The sequence below is a fragment of the Drosophila simulans genome, chromosome 2L (genome assembly GCF_016746395.2).
Source record: "Drosophila simulans strain w501 chromosome 2L, Prin_Dsim_3.1, whole genome shotgun sequence".
NCBI lineage: Eukaryota > Metazoa > Arthropoda > Insecta > Diptera > Drosophilidae > Drosophila > Drosophila simulans.
This window is the reverse complement of record NC_052520.2, coordinates 7458243-7471678: the sequence shown is the minus strand read 5'-3', so window position 1 is coordinate 7471678 and position 13436 is coordinate 7458243. Positions and strand designations below refer to the sequence as shown.

General features: G+C 43.6%; 2 protein-coding genes across 6 annotated transcripts in view; both read left to right on the top strand.

Moving 5' to 3' along the window:
- Positions 1-12351, top strand: part of LOC6731363 (rap1 GTPase-activating protein 1) — a 78048-nt gene extending 65697 nt beyond the window's left edge. For 4 of the 5 annotated variants that reach the window (XM_039291020.2, XM_016178751.3, XM_039291021.2 and 1 more), the window contains 3 exons: positions 8632-10341; positions 10399-10887; positions 10971-12351. In XM_039291020.2, coding sequence (XP_039146954.1) covers positions 8632-10341; positions 10399-10887; positions 10971-11126 — 2355 coding nt within the window. In that variant the 3' untranslated portion in view covers positions 11127-12351. Of the gene's footprint in view, positions 1-8528; positions 8559-8631; positions 10342-10398; positions 10888-10970 lie in introns of those variants that run through there. The other variant, XM_039291023.2, reaches the window with a different exon arrangement.
- A 472-nt stretch (positions 12352-12823) lies between these two features.
- LOC6731362 (general odorant-binding protein 28a) lies at positions 12824-13411 on the top strand. The gene has a single exon (XM_002078480.4). The coding sequence runs from the start codon at positions 12865-12867 to the stop codon at positions 13294-13296; it is 432 nt and encodes a 143-aa protein (XP_002078516.2). The 5' UTR covers positions 12824-12864; the 3' UTR covers positions 13297-13411.
- The last annotated feature ends 25 nt before the right edge of the window (positions 13412-13436 follow it).

The window sequence follows — 13436 nt, the reverse complement described above, 5'->3', positions numbered from 1 at the left end:
ATGGAGTAAGATAAATGCAGAGGTGTGTTTAGAAATGATTTAAAAAGGTGTGAATATTAAACTTATTTTGCATGCAAACTAATGGTACTACAACACTTTACGATTTTTATGAAATATTATTTTATTGGAAATCCACAAGCACGCATCAAATTGATAAGGGGTGACCGCATTTGAAGAACTTCAAAGTTGAATGAGATATCATGGTCGTCTTCAGTTTCAAAAATATCCCCAACATATCCGCAACCTTGTTCTTTTGTTTACACAACTCTCAAGAGCATTTCCCCCACTAAAAATCACAATTTGCCATCAGACACCCGCACTTCTTGTCCACACGCCTCAGATTGATTTGCTGCCAAAAACCATAATCATCTGACGGATCAGCCCACTTGGCCTCATTCGCCTTATAAACAAAAGCTAGATAGATATTCATACGTTTCGATGCCTCTGTATGTAAATTACTCGGCGCAGAGAAACCTTGACTCTGGTTCAATTAATAATTAAATCTCATTTGTTTTTCCGTCACTTTTTTATGGCTTTTGTTAATTGAATTTCAGGCGTAGAGACTCGTTGTTTTCTGATTCTTTTTGGCCGGGCAAAACAAAGAAACCAAATCAATTCAAATTCGGCTAAGACGGGAAAGAAACAAATAACCCAAAGACTTAGCCAAGGTTTTAGACAGCGTCGCGTGCGTGTCAAACTTGAGAAAAACTCAAAACTAAATAATAATGAAATAATAATAACAATAAAGAGCATTCGCTGGAGACATACCAGCCAAACAAACAGTTGATATGCCCTCAAGATAATTCCGAGATTTTGTTCCGGTTTTTTGTCTGCCTGATGATGATGTTGCTGGGAAAGAAAGTTTCTAAATGAAATTGCTCGCAATGTGGTGTGTTAAAAAATAAAGAGGAAAAGATAAATTCATTAGGCAGAGACCGAAATCCCGTTGCCCCCGGGCAATGAGCTGGGAAAGGGCTCTAAAAGTGGTTAACACGCCCACAAGCGAGCGTTCGGCTAACCCGCCCCACACACTTGTTTTTATTATCTGTATCTGTCTGTTTTTCTCGCTGTGTGAATTTCTTCATAAATATTTCGTAAAAAGAAAGTTTTACAGTGGCTGACAAACTGTAACGCACCCAAAAATAAAAAAAAGAGTAAATAAATAAACAAAGCATAAACAAAAACCTGACGCCGAATGAATCACCAAAGCGATTGTGGCTGTGTTGAAAGTGTTAAATGCATTGCACATGTACATGGGGACTTGGATGTGGATTTGCTTTTGGATTTGGCCAACTCTTTGGCTTCACTCGAATCTGCTGACCAATGGTCACTGCTCGCTCTTTTTGTTTTTTCTATTGTTACCGATCATTGCTCAACTCTGAGTTTGAGGCCTGGCTTTTATTTTTTGTTTTGCATTTCACTTTGCGGCCAATTTAGCCGCTTGCATGACTCCCCATTGTTGGCGTTGTTGTTTTCTAGCCGCCGTTGGCCATTTCGGAATTTTTTTTAATTGGCGCCCAACATGCAATTGGCCAATGATTCTCCAACTACGAAATGCACTCTGCAGGATGTCAATGATTGATTACAAAAGTGGAATGCCTCGTCTCCTTCGCCCCTTTCACACATTTATATTTCATTTTTGATATGAATCTCGGCTGCATTGCGTGCTCAACTTTGTTGTGGCAATGGTTTTGTTATTTATCTGGCTTATTAAGTTTATGGACTGCTAATTTATTGATTTATATGCCAGACTGCAGTTGTAGTTTTGTTTTCGACTTGTGAGTTATGCCAGACACGTTGTAAAACAAAAAAGTAAGGTGATTGAATTGGCGATGAGCATAAAGAAATCAAGGGAGTTCAGATAAATCTGGCAGTTGCATGAAATATATTTATTCTTGTATTAATAGTTTAATTATACCGATTATAAATACTTCAGTAAATGATGAAATTATTCAGGACTCGAAAACTGGTTTTTTGAACATTACTGCTTGGCTGTAGTTTAGATGCAACTATTTCTTAACTCTTCGAACTCCAAATTTGTATATGCTGGAAAACTGCTCATTAAAATGTTCATCTGCAATTGCAAACTGAAAATGGCTGATGCTGCAATGGAAAACACAGATGATTCAGGCTTTTCCATTACTCCTTAGTCAGCCATTAAGTCGCTTTGACTCTTTCGGGGTAAACAATCAACGGAGTCGGGTACTGAGAATAGTTTTATGGGCCTTTCGCTGATTTCCATCTGGCGTCTGCTGTTTAATTTTCATCCAAAAAAGAGAAAGAGAACGCCGACCATTCGAGTCTCGTGTGCGATCATAAATAAGTCAACGAATGTTTGCAGACGGGCGGCAAATGGGATTGGACTCATAAGCGGTGGAAGGCGGGGGGTCAAAGGGGTTGGTAAATGCACTTGTGGGCACTCACTTGGCGTCAAAAGATTTGCTATAAATAAGCAACAGCAGCTGAGGAAGCAATTTGCGGCAATTGCCACTTATTGGATGCAACTACAGTTTGAGAGCCAGGCTGCAAGCCCCGAATAATGAATAATGAACAACGAATGCAGTGAAGCGCATGCAAATGAATGAAGATTAACGATGAGCGAGTGTTAAATCGCGCTGGCGACATGCGTTGACCCAGTTTTTGGGCAGCATTACCCTCCCAAAAAAACGAAATGAAAACCAAAGATACATATGCATATGTAGATACAGATATGCCAAGTGAAAAGTGAATGGTGCCGATGCCAAAAAAACGCCAACGCATCGGCTTCGGTGGTCAGGCAACTTTTTTCGAGCAAAAATCAAGCAGAGAAATGTCAGATCCACTGCCATAAATCATCTAGAAACCCGCTGACAAATACACCAAAAGTACGACGAGAGTGGATAAATCTAGAGTGCGGCTTACTTTGCAGTAAAAATATCTATGCATCTTTTTTTTAAAAGTTAACCAAATTAAAAAGTTTTAAGCGCTATATTTATATTCAGGCTTCATGCTGGACTAACTATTAAAAACTTTTTCTGAGCCCTGGTTAAATTGACAGCCCTCCCCTTTCGTTTTCCGAATGAAGAGCCATTCCACTTGCTCGAAAGTTTCAAGCCTTTTCTCTCTTTTTTTCCCTGTCATTTTGCAACTGCAGCTGACATTTTGAACCACAACCAATCGAAACTGCCTTCACAAATTCAATATGCACGTTCAATTTGTTAACCTCGTTGGTCGCATGTTTTGGCCAAGTAAACAATGCGTTATATACGGCTGGGTTATGCTCCACTTTTGGCTTGTTTAATCAATATTTGATATGAGGCAGGGAATTGAGTTTACCTACGGCTTGGATAACACACATTTTCACACTAATTACGGGCAGGAAACGTTCATATCGTGTTTCCTCTTTGAAGCTTTGACAACTGCCTGAAAACATGCAGAAAACTTCCTCGGAAGCCAAATGGGAGTACACAACTTTGGGGCCTGGTAATTTATAGCATTTCAGAAGATTCTAGGAAGGGTTCGCCAAGAACATCATCAGGTTGTATATATTTTTTCATGTTTCACGCTTGACTGCCAAAATTCTCGTGAGACAAAAGAACTCCTCATCGTTGACTTCACAAGTCTCCACGGGGAGGAGTTGGTAACTCAAGTTGAAAGGCAACGAGTCTCGATCACACGAGCAATTATTTTATGAGAAAAGCTAGCCAAGCGGAGGAAAATAATAAAAACAGGGGGAGCACTTTTTCTTATGAAGAGTGGCTTGGCCATCTTGGTCTCGGGATTTGGTCTGGCGGCAAAACTTTTGTCAGCTGTTTGTAATTTAAATGTGCAAAGTTACACAAAGTCTTGGGCATTCGAGTGGAAACGGAGCAGCTTCAATGCGCAAGCGCGAAAGGGTTAAATAGGGAGAAGAAGGTTGGGCAAGCTCACGAAAGTCGTAGGAAGGCACTGCAAACTGTTTGAGAGCCACTGTACAGTCGAGGGCAAGTGATTAGTGAAACCAAAGAAAATATATATCATTAAATTGAGCGCAATTATTAGGGATAATTTAATTGAAGAGCAGAACAAAATTTTAGAAAAGTACTAATATCTTCGCAGAGTCTTCGAGTTGAATAGCGTTGTCTTCTTGCTTATTAGCCCCGCCCAAAAATCACTTGATGACACCCACAATCATTTTCAGTACGGCTTTAACTCAGTTTGTGTGAATCGCAGAATATCTTATTACGCCAACCCCTTACAACTTCCCCCCATCTTTTTCGCTGCTCATAAAGCCGTGACATGGAGTCATGCTCCTCATACCTTTCGAGTTACCTCAGATCGAGGGAAATTGCTTCCCGTGGGCGTGTGGGAATGGAATGGCTTTAGCTTTGGCTGTGGCTCTTACTTCTCGGCCCTCTTGATTCTGCCTTGGAATTGTCGCAGCTAATTTTATGCTGCATGGGTACTGGCAAAAGGGGAATATTCGAAGCGGGTGTTGGGTTCACTGCGCACAAATTGGGTCACACACACCGTGACTTCACATGCAACTCGAATCCGAACTGCGAACTGCGGCTTCCAGCTGTGAGCTGCAATTAAAAATCTATTTTTAAGCTGCCACCGAAACCGCAAATAATGTTTGGTATTTTATATTAATTAGTGGATCTTAAAAATCAATCAGGTAGCTTGCATAATTTATGGCAATCTTGAATCCATTTTTGGCTGCCTTTCGCTTTCTGCCATAAAATTTTTACGTTTTTGCTTTGTTCCGCTAATGAAAATGTCGCCAAACTGTAGCCACAACACTCAATGATTGCCTTATTTAGGCCGTGTTTGGTGTTCAATAATCGTTGAACAAAACACGAATATCAATGAACCAGTTGAACCAATGCGATTTTGCCAAACAAAAACGCCCCCAAACCGTGAGTGAGCTCACTTTTTATACACTTCTTGCAAACTCGCGACATGATCTCATTCCGATTGCAGTCGATAAACTTCTACGAACGTTATATTTCATTTTATGATATGTGAAGTCTTTTCATATCCATTTTAACACTTATTTTGTTCTGCTCACTGCTGAGCGATAAGAAAGACTATGTGTGTATGTTAATTAAGTTTGTGAAAGCGTTTCAAACAGAACAATCGTGCTCAGCTCGAATCACTCATACGTGTGGAGAATCCCAAGTTGAAAGATCGACTTTCAATGGCTTCTAAAGTGCGTCGCAGCTGGAGCTGAACCCATTAGGTGTTTTTGTCTTTATGATATAGCGGTATTGTTAAAGTTCTGCTAGTAGAATATAAAAGCATGTGATCTTAGTGCTTACTACTGTTGTAAAAATGACTAGCTGGAAATTCTTTACGATCTTAATTCCACAAACAGTCTAATCTCAAAAGTCTCGAATCCTTGCCTTACCCCATGCACAGTTTGACACGCACTCTTGACTTGTGACATTTGTGATTTATGCGATTTTGATTTAAGCACTTCAATCTCGAGTTTGGCTTGTGTTTTTGCATCGCCCCCTTTGGAGACTCGAATAAATCATGTGGGGAGTGGGTCGCACTGGGGGATTGGGATTTGTCGCCGCATACACATATATCTCCTGCTCTCCCGACATTTGTCTCACGTGCGTAGACAGCATACATATATCAATCAGTTGGGTAGCTTGTATGTGTGACACTTTCTGAGCTAAGCAATGTGAACTGCATAAGATATTCACAAAGGCTAAAACAGAAATAATATTACAATATTAACAGTTTGGAAAGCACTACAGCGAATGACAGACACCCCCTTCTTCCCAACGCCTCGTGTTTTTTAACCCTCTTTTAGGGGCCTGCTTCCTGTGCTTTTGTTAAATTTTGTTTTCATTTTTTGTCGTTTTTAGGGTGTGAGAAAAGCGAGAAATACGAGGGCGTTGAATGCAAAATGCACATTTTTAATGACGCCCGCCTGCACTTGAGCGGCAACAATAATAACAACAAGCAAGCCTTGTTGACTCTGGCTACGTCGCAGGATTTTTTGCACATATGGAGGTGTCCAAAAGAGGAACTGCTGCCCTTCGCCTTATGCAAATCGCTTGTTCAATGCAGGAGATGACTTTGCCAGGGGCTGCCCTTTCCACTCGTTGCAAGTCCCTCTTCACATGCCACTACCCCATTAACCTCGAAACGATGACACTCGACAGTGAGAAAAATTGTTTAGTTCAATGTCGATGTCTGAAGATGGAAATTCCAGAATCGACCACTGAGTTGAATCATTTCTTTTGGCTAATAACAAACTTGTTAGCCTTTAAAGATGAAGTCCAGATATAACATCATTTGACATAACTTTAATTCTCTGTGCAGTTCGTGCCCCTCTTCAGTTTGCCATATGGCTGTAGTTCCTCCTTCAGTTCCCCCCACTTTGGTTCCATTTCTGTTCGGTGTTCTATATGTTCTTTTCTGCTCCGAGCTCGTAACACTTTTCCACATCTTGTGGCTCGTGTACTCGAACTGGCTGTATGTAATCCGCTTAAGTTCCTCGGAATCGGCACATAAACATCATCATCGGCGTTATGATTGTCATTATTGTTCGGCGGGAAGCGGAATGATCATTTGTCAGAAGCGAGTTTCTTGTTCTGCACAAGTTCTACATTCGTCATGCTTTCCACTTTATTACATTTAACTTTGGCATTTTCCGGTTTGTGTAGTTGTCTGCTTGTGCTTAATACTTCTCCAGCAGCCTCCGCACAAATGGTTTCCTAATTAGATCTCATAAAACAAGCCAAACTGAAACCAAAACCAATTGCCAAAGTGGAAATCTTCACAAATTAACTGAAGGAAAAGACTACGATATTCCTTATTAGATGAGTCACTTGTCCGCTGACTTCTTTTGTTTACCCAACCACAGACAGCTTATCCAACTAACTATCTATTTTTGGGGATGAGGGTTCCCCCTCCTCAGCCATTTACCAGTTTTCCCATTTCCCATTTAGGCAAACATTAAAAGGCCAACCGCCCTTAGCAAATGAAGCCAACTAAGCGTGTGACGTGACCGACTCTATAAGCAATATCTGCAACAGTTCCATAGCTCCAGTTCCCATTTAATTCCCCGCCCCGCGACCAAATGAACGTCTAGGGTTACAACAAAATTTATTAATTTTCCTCAATTGCCACATTCGTTTTGTTTGCCTGCAAAGAGGGAGTTACAGTAGGAAACTGCATTTGCATATTTTGTTTTAGACCATAGTTCGGTTCACACGATACAGATACCTACAGATACAGATACAAACAAATGAATGCTAGAGCGATGGATGTCAAAATCCATTGGATATGCACCCAAATGACTGACAATGCAATTCATTAGCGGTGCAGTCAACTGGCTGGAAACTCGGCTTGAATGGCACACAACGCGAATTTGAATAATCGAATCGGTTAACCTTCAATCGATTGCAGAAGTGAGAGGCGGTGACCCCACAGTGCTTGCCAAACTGTATTGCTTTTTTTAGTTGCATTTGCATTTCCCATCCTTTCTCGGCTCATTATTTCCATCTATCAAGTGGGTACCTCCACTGCCTGCCTTTTTCCTACTTCCTTTGGCTCATTATTTCCAGCCATCAGCTGCAGTTGCAATTGGCAGCCGGCAGACTATTAAATCAAGGCACGAACTATCGATGAACCCTAGCCCGCTCCCTTTAACCCCTTGGGTACGTGCCACATTTGGCTGCAGGCCAGCGCCCCAAAGTGCAACAAAAGAATCCCAGAAACGGAAAAACTGTTTGCAAATAAAAGAAAACTTTTTAATATGCTTGCTTGTTTAGGAGGCATCGGGTTAAGAGGCAAGAGGGGTTGGGGTCAAAAGGGGGTCGACCAGACAAAAGCTTCGAGTGGCGCCAGGAATTGTAAAGGAAATGGGAGCAGGAGCCTCGTTCATGTCAAATGAAAATGTTGGCTTAATGTTATCAAAAATTCAAAGCCATTGGAAGTGGAAGTTTCCCTCTCTGCAAATCCATCACGTAATCCACGACCACGCCCCTTCCACCCACTACCATATTTGTTTGGTGCCTTTGCAAATAGTTTGTGCCAACAAAATTGCAAAGCCATCGACAGTCTCTGCACTCCGGCGAACCAACTGCACCACCCTGCACCACTCTGCCATTATCCAATCCATCCACATGGCTCGAGGCCGCCCCATTTGCATATGAAGCTGGGGCGCGGGCTGCGGGCGGGTTTCACTGACGATAATTGCATGAAATTATAATGCAGCAGTGCTGCAGAGCCTCTAATTCCGCCCGTCGGCGTGTGGGAGGCTCCACTGTGGCACCCACTCACACATAATCAGGCCCCAGTTGTGTGCAGAGTGCCACACATGGATCTCTGACACACTATCCCGCTGAACAATCAAGCCAGAGTTTCGTACTCGCAGAGAATGGCTAGGGAAAATTATATTTATTTCCGCCAAGGATTAGGCGGCATTGTCTGCAATACTTGGATTTATGGAGGTATAAGATTTGGATTTTTGAAAGGTAGTTTCTTGGGGCTGTCTGTGACATTCAATTTGTGTATATGGAAAAATATACACTGATATTAAATACCAAATTTATAGTATCCTGATGGTTTTCCCTCCAGTAATTCTAGTTTGATTGAAAAATCAATTAACGAATTAAACTCATTTATAATCGATTTCTTTTCTTCTTACAGAACCACCATCGCGGCAGTAATGCGAGTGAGGAGCGCGTGCCACAGCCACACTCACCCCACGATAGCCACGCCCATCCGCACAACGGTGGGCTGCAGCACTCGGGATCGCGGGCAACACTGCGCCACTCGATGAACCACTCGAGCAGCTCCACAGTCTCGGGCTCCGCCTGCAGCTCGACGCCCGCCTCCCCGCAACTGAGTGGGGTGGTCAGCGCCTCCGGATGCCAGCTGCTGTCCAACGGACACCACTACCAATCTCAGTCGTCGGTGAGCTCCAACTCATCGATCGTTTCGGCCATTCCCGCCTCGCAGAGATTGCTTGAGGAGGCGCTGGCCAAACCGGCACCGTACCCCATGATCTTGCTGCCACTGCACGGTGGTTACTGGATGGATGGCACCGAACATGAGTGCGGCTACGATGCGAGAGGAAATCCTCTGCTCCCACAGACCACCTGGATGGCCAAGTTCGAGACGGACGATACGGCCAAGTGCTACAGGAGATTCTATGCCGCCAGGGAGCACTCAAATTTGATTGGAGTGGATGAGCAGTTGGGACCGATTTTGCTTTCTATTAAAACCGAAAATGTAGCCAACCAGGAGCACATGCGAATCCTGATGAGATTGAGAACTGGTACGATGCACGAGCTTCTTCCGGTTTCATGCCTATTACCACAGCCAAGTCCGGCGAAAATGGCGCATACACTGAACGAAAATATCACGGTCGAGCATTTCATGCCGATTTTGTGCCCCAAGGCCTCGCAACTCATCAGTGTATACGACGAGCATGTTCTCGTTTCGCACTTCAAGTTTGGAGTGCTCTACCAAAGATATGGACAGACCACCGAGGAGGAACTCTTCGGTAACCAGCAGACATCACCAGCTTTCGACGAGTTCTTGGATGTCTTGGGTCAAAGGATACGTCTGAAGGATCACAAGGGCTACAGGGGTGGGCTTGACATTCAGAATGGTCACACGGGCGACACAGCTGTCTATGAGGTCTTCAAGGAGCGAGAGATCATGTTCCATGTATCCACTCTATTGCCGCACACCGAGGGCGATCCACAGCAGCTCCAGAGGAAGCGACACATTGGCAATGACATTGTGGCCATCGTTTTCCAAGAGACCAACACTCCATTCTCACCCGACATGATCGCCAGTCACTTTCTGCACGCTTTCATCGTGGTCCAGCCCATTGAGCCAAACACACCACATACCCGGTACAAGGTCAGCGTTACCGCCAGGGATGATGTTCCCTTCTTCGGCCCCACTCTGCCGAATCCCGCAGTTTTCCGCAAGGGACAGGAGTTCAAAGAGTTCATCTTGACCAAGCTGATCAATGCTGAGAACGCGTGCTACAAAGCTGAGAAGTTTGCAAAGTTGGAACAGCGCACCAGGACCTCTCTGCTCCAGAATTTATGCGAGGAACTGCGGGAGAAGACTCGCGACTTTCTGGGAACCGATCTCTCCCAGACGTCGGCAGGAAGTCCTACACCCGAGACCCCGAAAGCAGAAAGTGGTAGCGGCAATGCCGGCTCCCGCTTTATCGATACGGTGAAGAAGGCTTTAATCATGAGGGTGCGCTCACAGAGCGTGGACACCGGAAATGGTCATGGACCTGGACAAACGGATAAATTCAGTGTGAACACCAAGCTGGGCACATTGAATTCCAAGAAGGAGACCCATCCCGAAATGCAGACACCCAATCTGAATGTAAGTCTTGATTGTAATAATTTGAAAATGGAAGCTAATTTCTTTCTTTTCCCACAGACCTGCAGTCGCACGGCCTCCAAGTCCTCATCCAAGTCGAAGTCATCGAACGAGTCCACTTCCTCCTCCCCTGACATTACCTCTCGCCAGGCGAACAACAACAATACCAATTCCATCGGTGGACACCTCCCCCAAAATGGAACCGGCGGGGGCGTGGTAGCAGCGGCTGTCAGTGCCGCCCAAAACGGAGTGGTCGCAGTGGCCACCATGTCGGAAACGAGCGATGATTCCAGTCTGAATAGCGTGGATCTCGATCCAATGATGGCGCACTTGGACGGCGGAGCCACCTACATTGACAGTGATACTGGGCTAGAAAGCATGAGTTCGGCAGAGGCCACCACCAAGGCGTGCTCCCTGTGCTTAGATGGAGTCCAGTCCACCATAATGGGCAGTTCCCCCAGCAACGAGACGATCGTGAAGATCGAGAATCTGCGCCAGGAGGTCACACGATTGAAGTGCGACAAGCTGGATCTACTCAGACAGAATGTGGTAGGTATTCAAACATAAGCGAAACTAAATTAAATTACATAGTCCCATCACGAGTTATACTAATTGTATATTTATTTTTGCAGACCTGTCAGCGCGACATCAAGCGACTTCGGGAGCGGGAACTTTCCCTTCAAGGCGATCTATCGGCGGCAGGCAGAGAGATCCTGCGACTGCGGGATCTCCTCAAGGAATACATGCCCGATACAGCTTCAGCACCACTCTCCATATCGCCCATCTAAGCGTAAAACGCAAACCTTTGATAACCCAATGGATGAGGCAGGAAGGCAGGAAAAGGAGTAACCACTGTGCCGTGTATAACACTTTGGAGAAAGGGATCGCAGAGTCGTTTGGAGAGTTGAATAGCAGACAGTTGGCGTAGCCCTCAAAACCCCAAGACCCCCAAACAAAAACAAAACAAAAACTGTATTATATTTAGTTTACGTAGCTGTAGATGTAGATCCCCGCAGATCGGACAGGTAGCAGCAGGCATGCCCATGGACAAGTTATTATATAAACTACATACAAACAGTTACAAACTAAACTAAACAAAGCGATAAAGCAGCAAACGAAAACAGAACACAAAACTCAAAAAAGTACACCAAATATATAATATAAGTCTTTAAGCATATTTAACGCAAGAATAAAAACCCCTAACCGTACGTCATAATCCCCAAACCAATTCCAGAACCCATCCCAACTTTAACCTAAGTAGAAAGCGATCAATCACAATGCATCACACAGAGATCGATATCGATATATTATGATAATAATCACAAATGAAACAAAAACCAATGTAGCAAAGTTTTGAGGTTTACAAAACCGTTACTCGTTCGTTAATCGCACTCGTACACTGTTACTGTTGCCGTGACTGCTACTGTGACTCTCGCTTCACATTTCATACCCATAATGGAAGATAACTAAATTATGATCGATATATGATTTTACATTTAAAAACTTTACAAAAATCACTCTGCGAAATAAACAAGAATGAGAGGGAACTCTTAACCTTAAGTTTAAGTTGCTTTAAATACTTTTACCTAAACTGTATGTTAATTAATTATGACTTAAGTTTAACCAAACGCAGAAACCACAACATCAATGAATTGATGACTCACGAATAGAATTTGCATGCCGCATTCAATGTATATATGTGTAGGAGCGATGTATAATTCTCGATCCACATCCACGGATCTGTCGAAATTAATTATGACTATTTTATTTTCTAATCGATTACTGAAATACCAATAACCGACAAATGAAAGCCACGCAAATTAAAACCAAGCAAGTAGTATTTGGGAAATGAATTCCAAAAGCAAAAGTTACACGCAAGCATTAATTTTGTCTTTGAAATCTATCCGATAAGTACCGCGAATAATTGTTTTTGTTGAGATGCATTATCATTTTTATTGTGTAAAGTATAAAAAACCAACAAATATATGCAAAATATATGGAATATATACAAAATATTGTGTTTTAAATGGATTTTCAATGGGAAAACAAACTTTACGCACGATCAGAAGGGTTGGCTGGTTTTGAAAATTTGGCTTGTTTTGAAATTTCAAAAATGGATTTTCATGGTTTAGTACATGCTTCTTACTTTTGCTCTCGATGTCTTCAGGATTGCACATCTGATAGAAAATCTTGATACCTATGAATTATGCGTAACGAATCACAAATGCCAGTCATGTTGACATGGCGTTGGGACACTTTTTTAATCACTTAGACCTTTTCTGGGGACGTGCGTGTCTTATGGGGGCGGTCAGCACTTATTGGTCGACCGGCTACATTTTGTTAGCTGATCCATTAGCTGAAAACCCCTAATAACGATCGCGATGCGGCCAATTAAGCGACCATTGTAAAGATTGTTAAACGGTGTACTATATTATTTCACAGCCGAGCGAGTCACCGATTTAGATATAAAAGCCTGAGTCCCCATCAGCAGAGACAAATTCAGTTCAGATACACCGACCTAGCATCATGCAGTCTACTCCAATCATTCTGGTGGCAATCGTCCTCCTCGGCGCCGCACTGGTGCGAGCCTTTGACGAGAAGGAAGCCCTGGCCAAGCTGATGGAGACAGCCGAGGGCTGCATTCCGGAGGTGGGCGCCAGCGATGCCGATCTGCAGGAATTGGTCAAGAAGCAGCCAGCCAGCACATATGCCGGCAAGTGCCTGCGCGCCTGCGTGATGAAGAGTTTCGGAGTACTGGGCGCCGACGGCAAACTGGACACGGAGGCAGGTCGCGAGAAGGCCAAGCAGTACACGGGCAACGATCCGGCCAAGCTAAAGATTGCCCTGGAGATCGGTGACACCTGCGCTGCCATCACTGTGCCGGATGATCACTGCGAGGCCGCCGAAGCCTACGGCGCTTGCTTCAAGGGCGAGGCCAAGAAACATGGACTCTTCTAACCAATGATACATCCTCACAGCCTGGACACGCCGATAAAGTTACCTGGAATCCCACACTTGTATCTATAAGTTTTGATTAATCGAGGTCGAGTAAAATAAATGCATTAAAAAAGGATTTGGCAGTCTGCAATTTCTTGTTT

Coding starts and splice junctions, on each gene's coding strand:
- LOC6731362 (XM_002078480.4), top strand. CDS start 12,865: ATGCAGTCTACTCCAATCATTCTGGTGGCAATCGTCCTCCTCGGCGCC.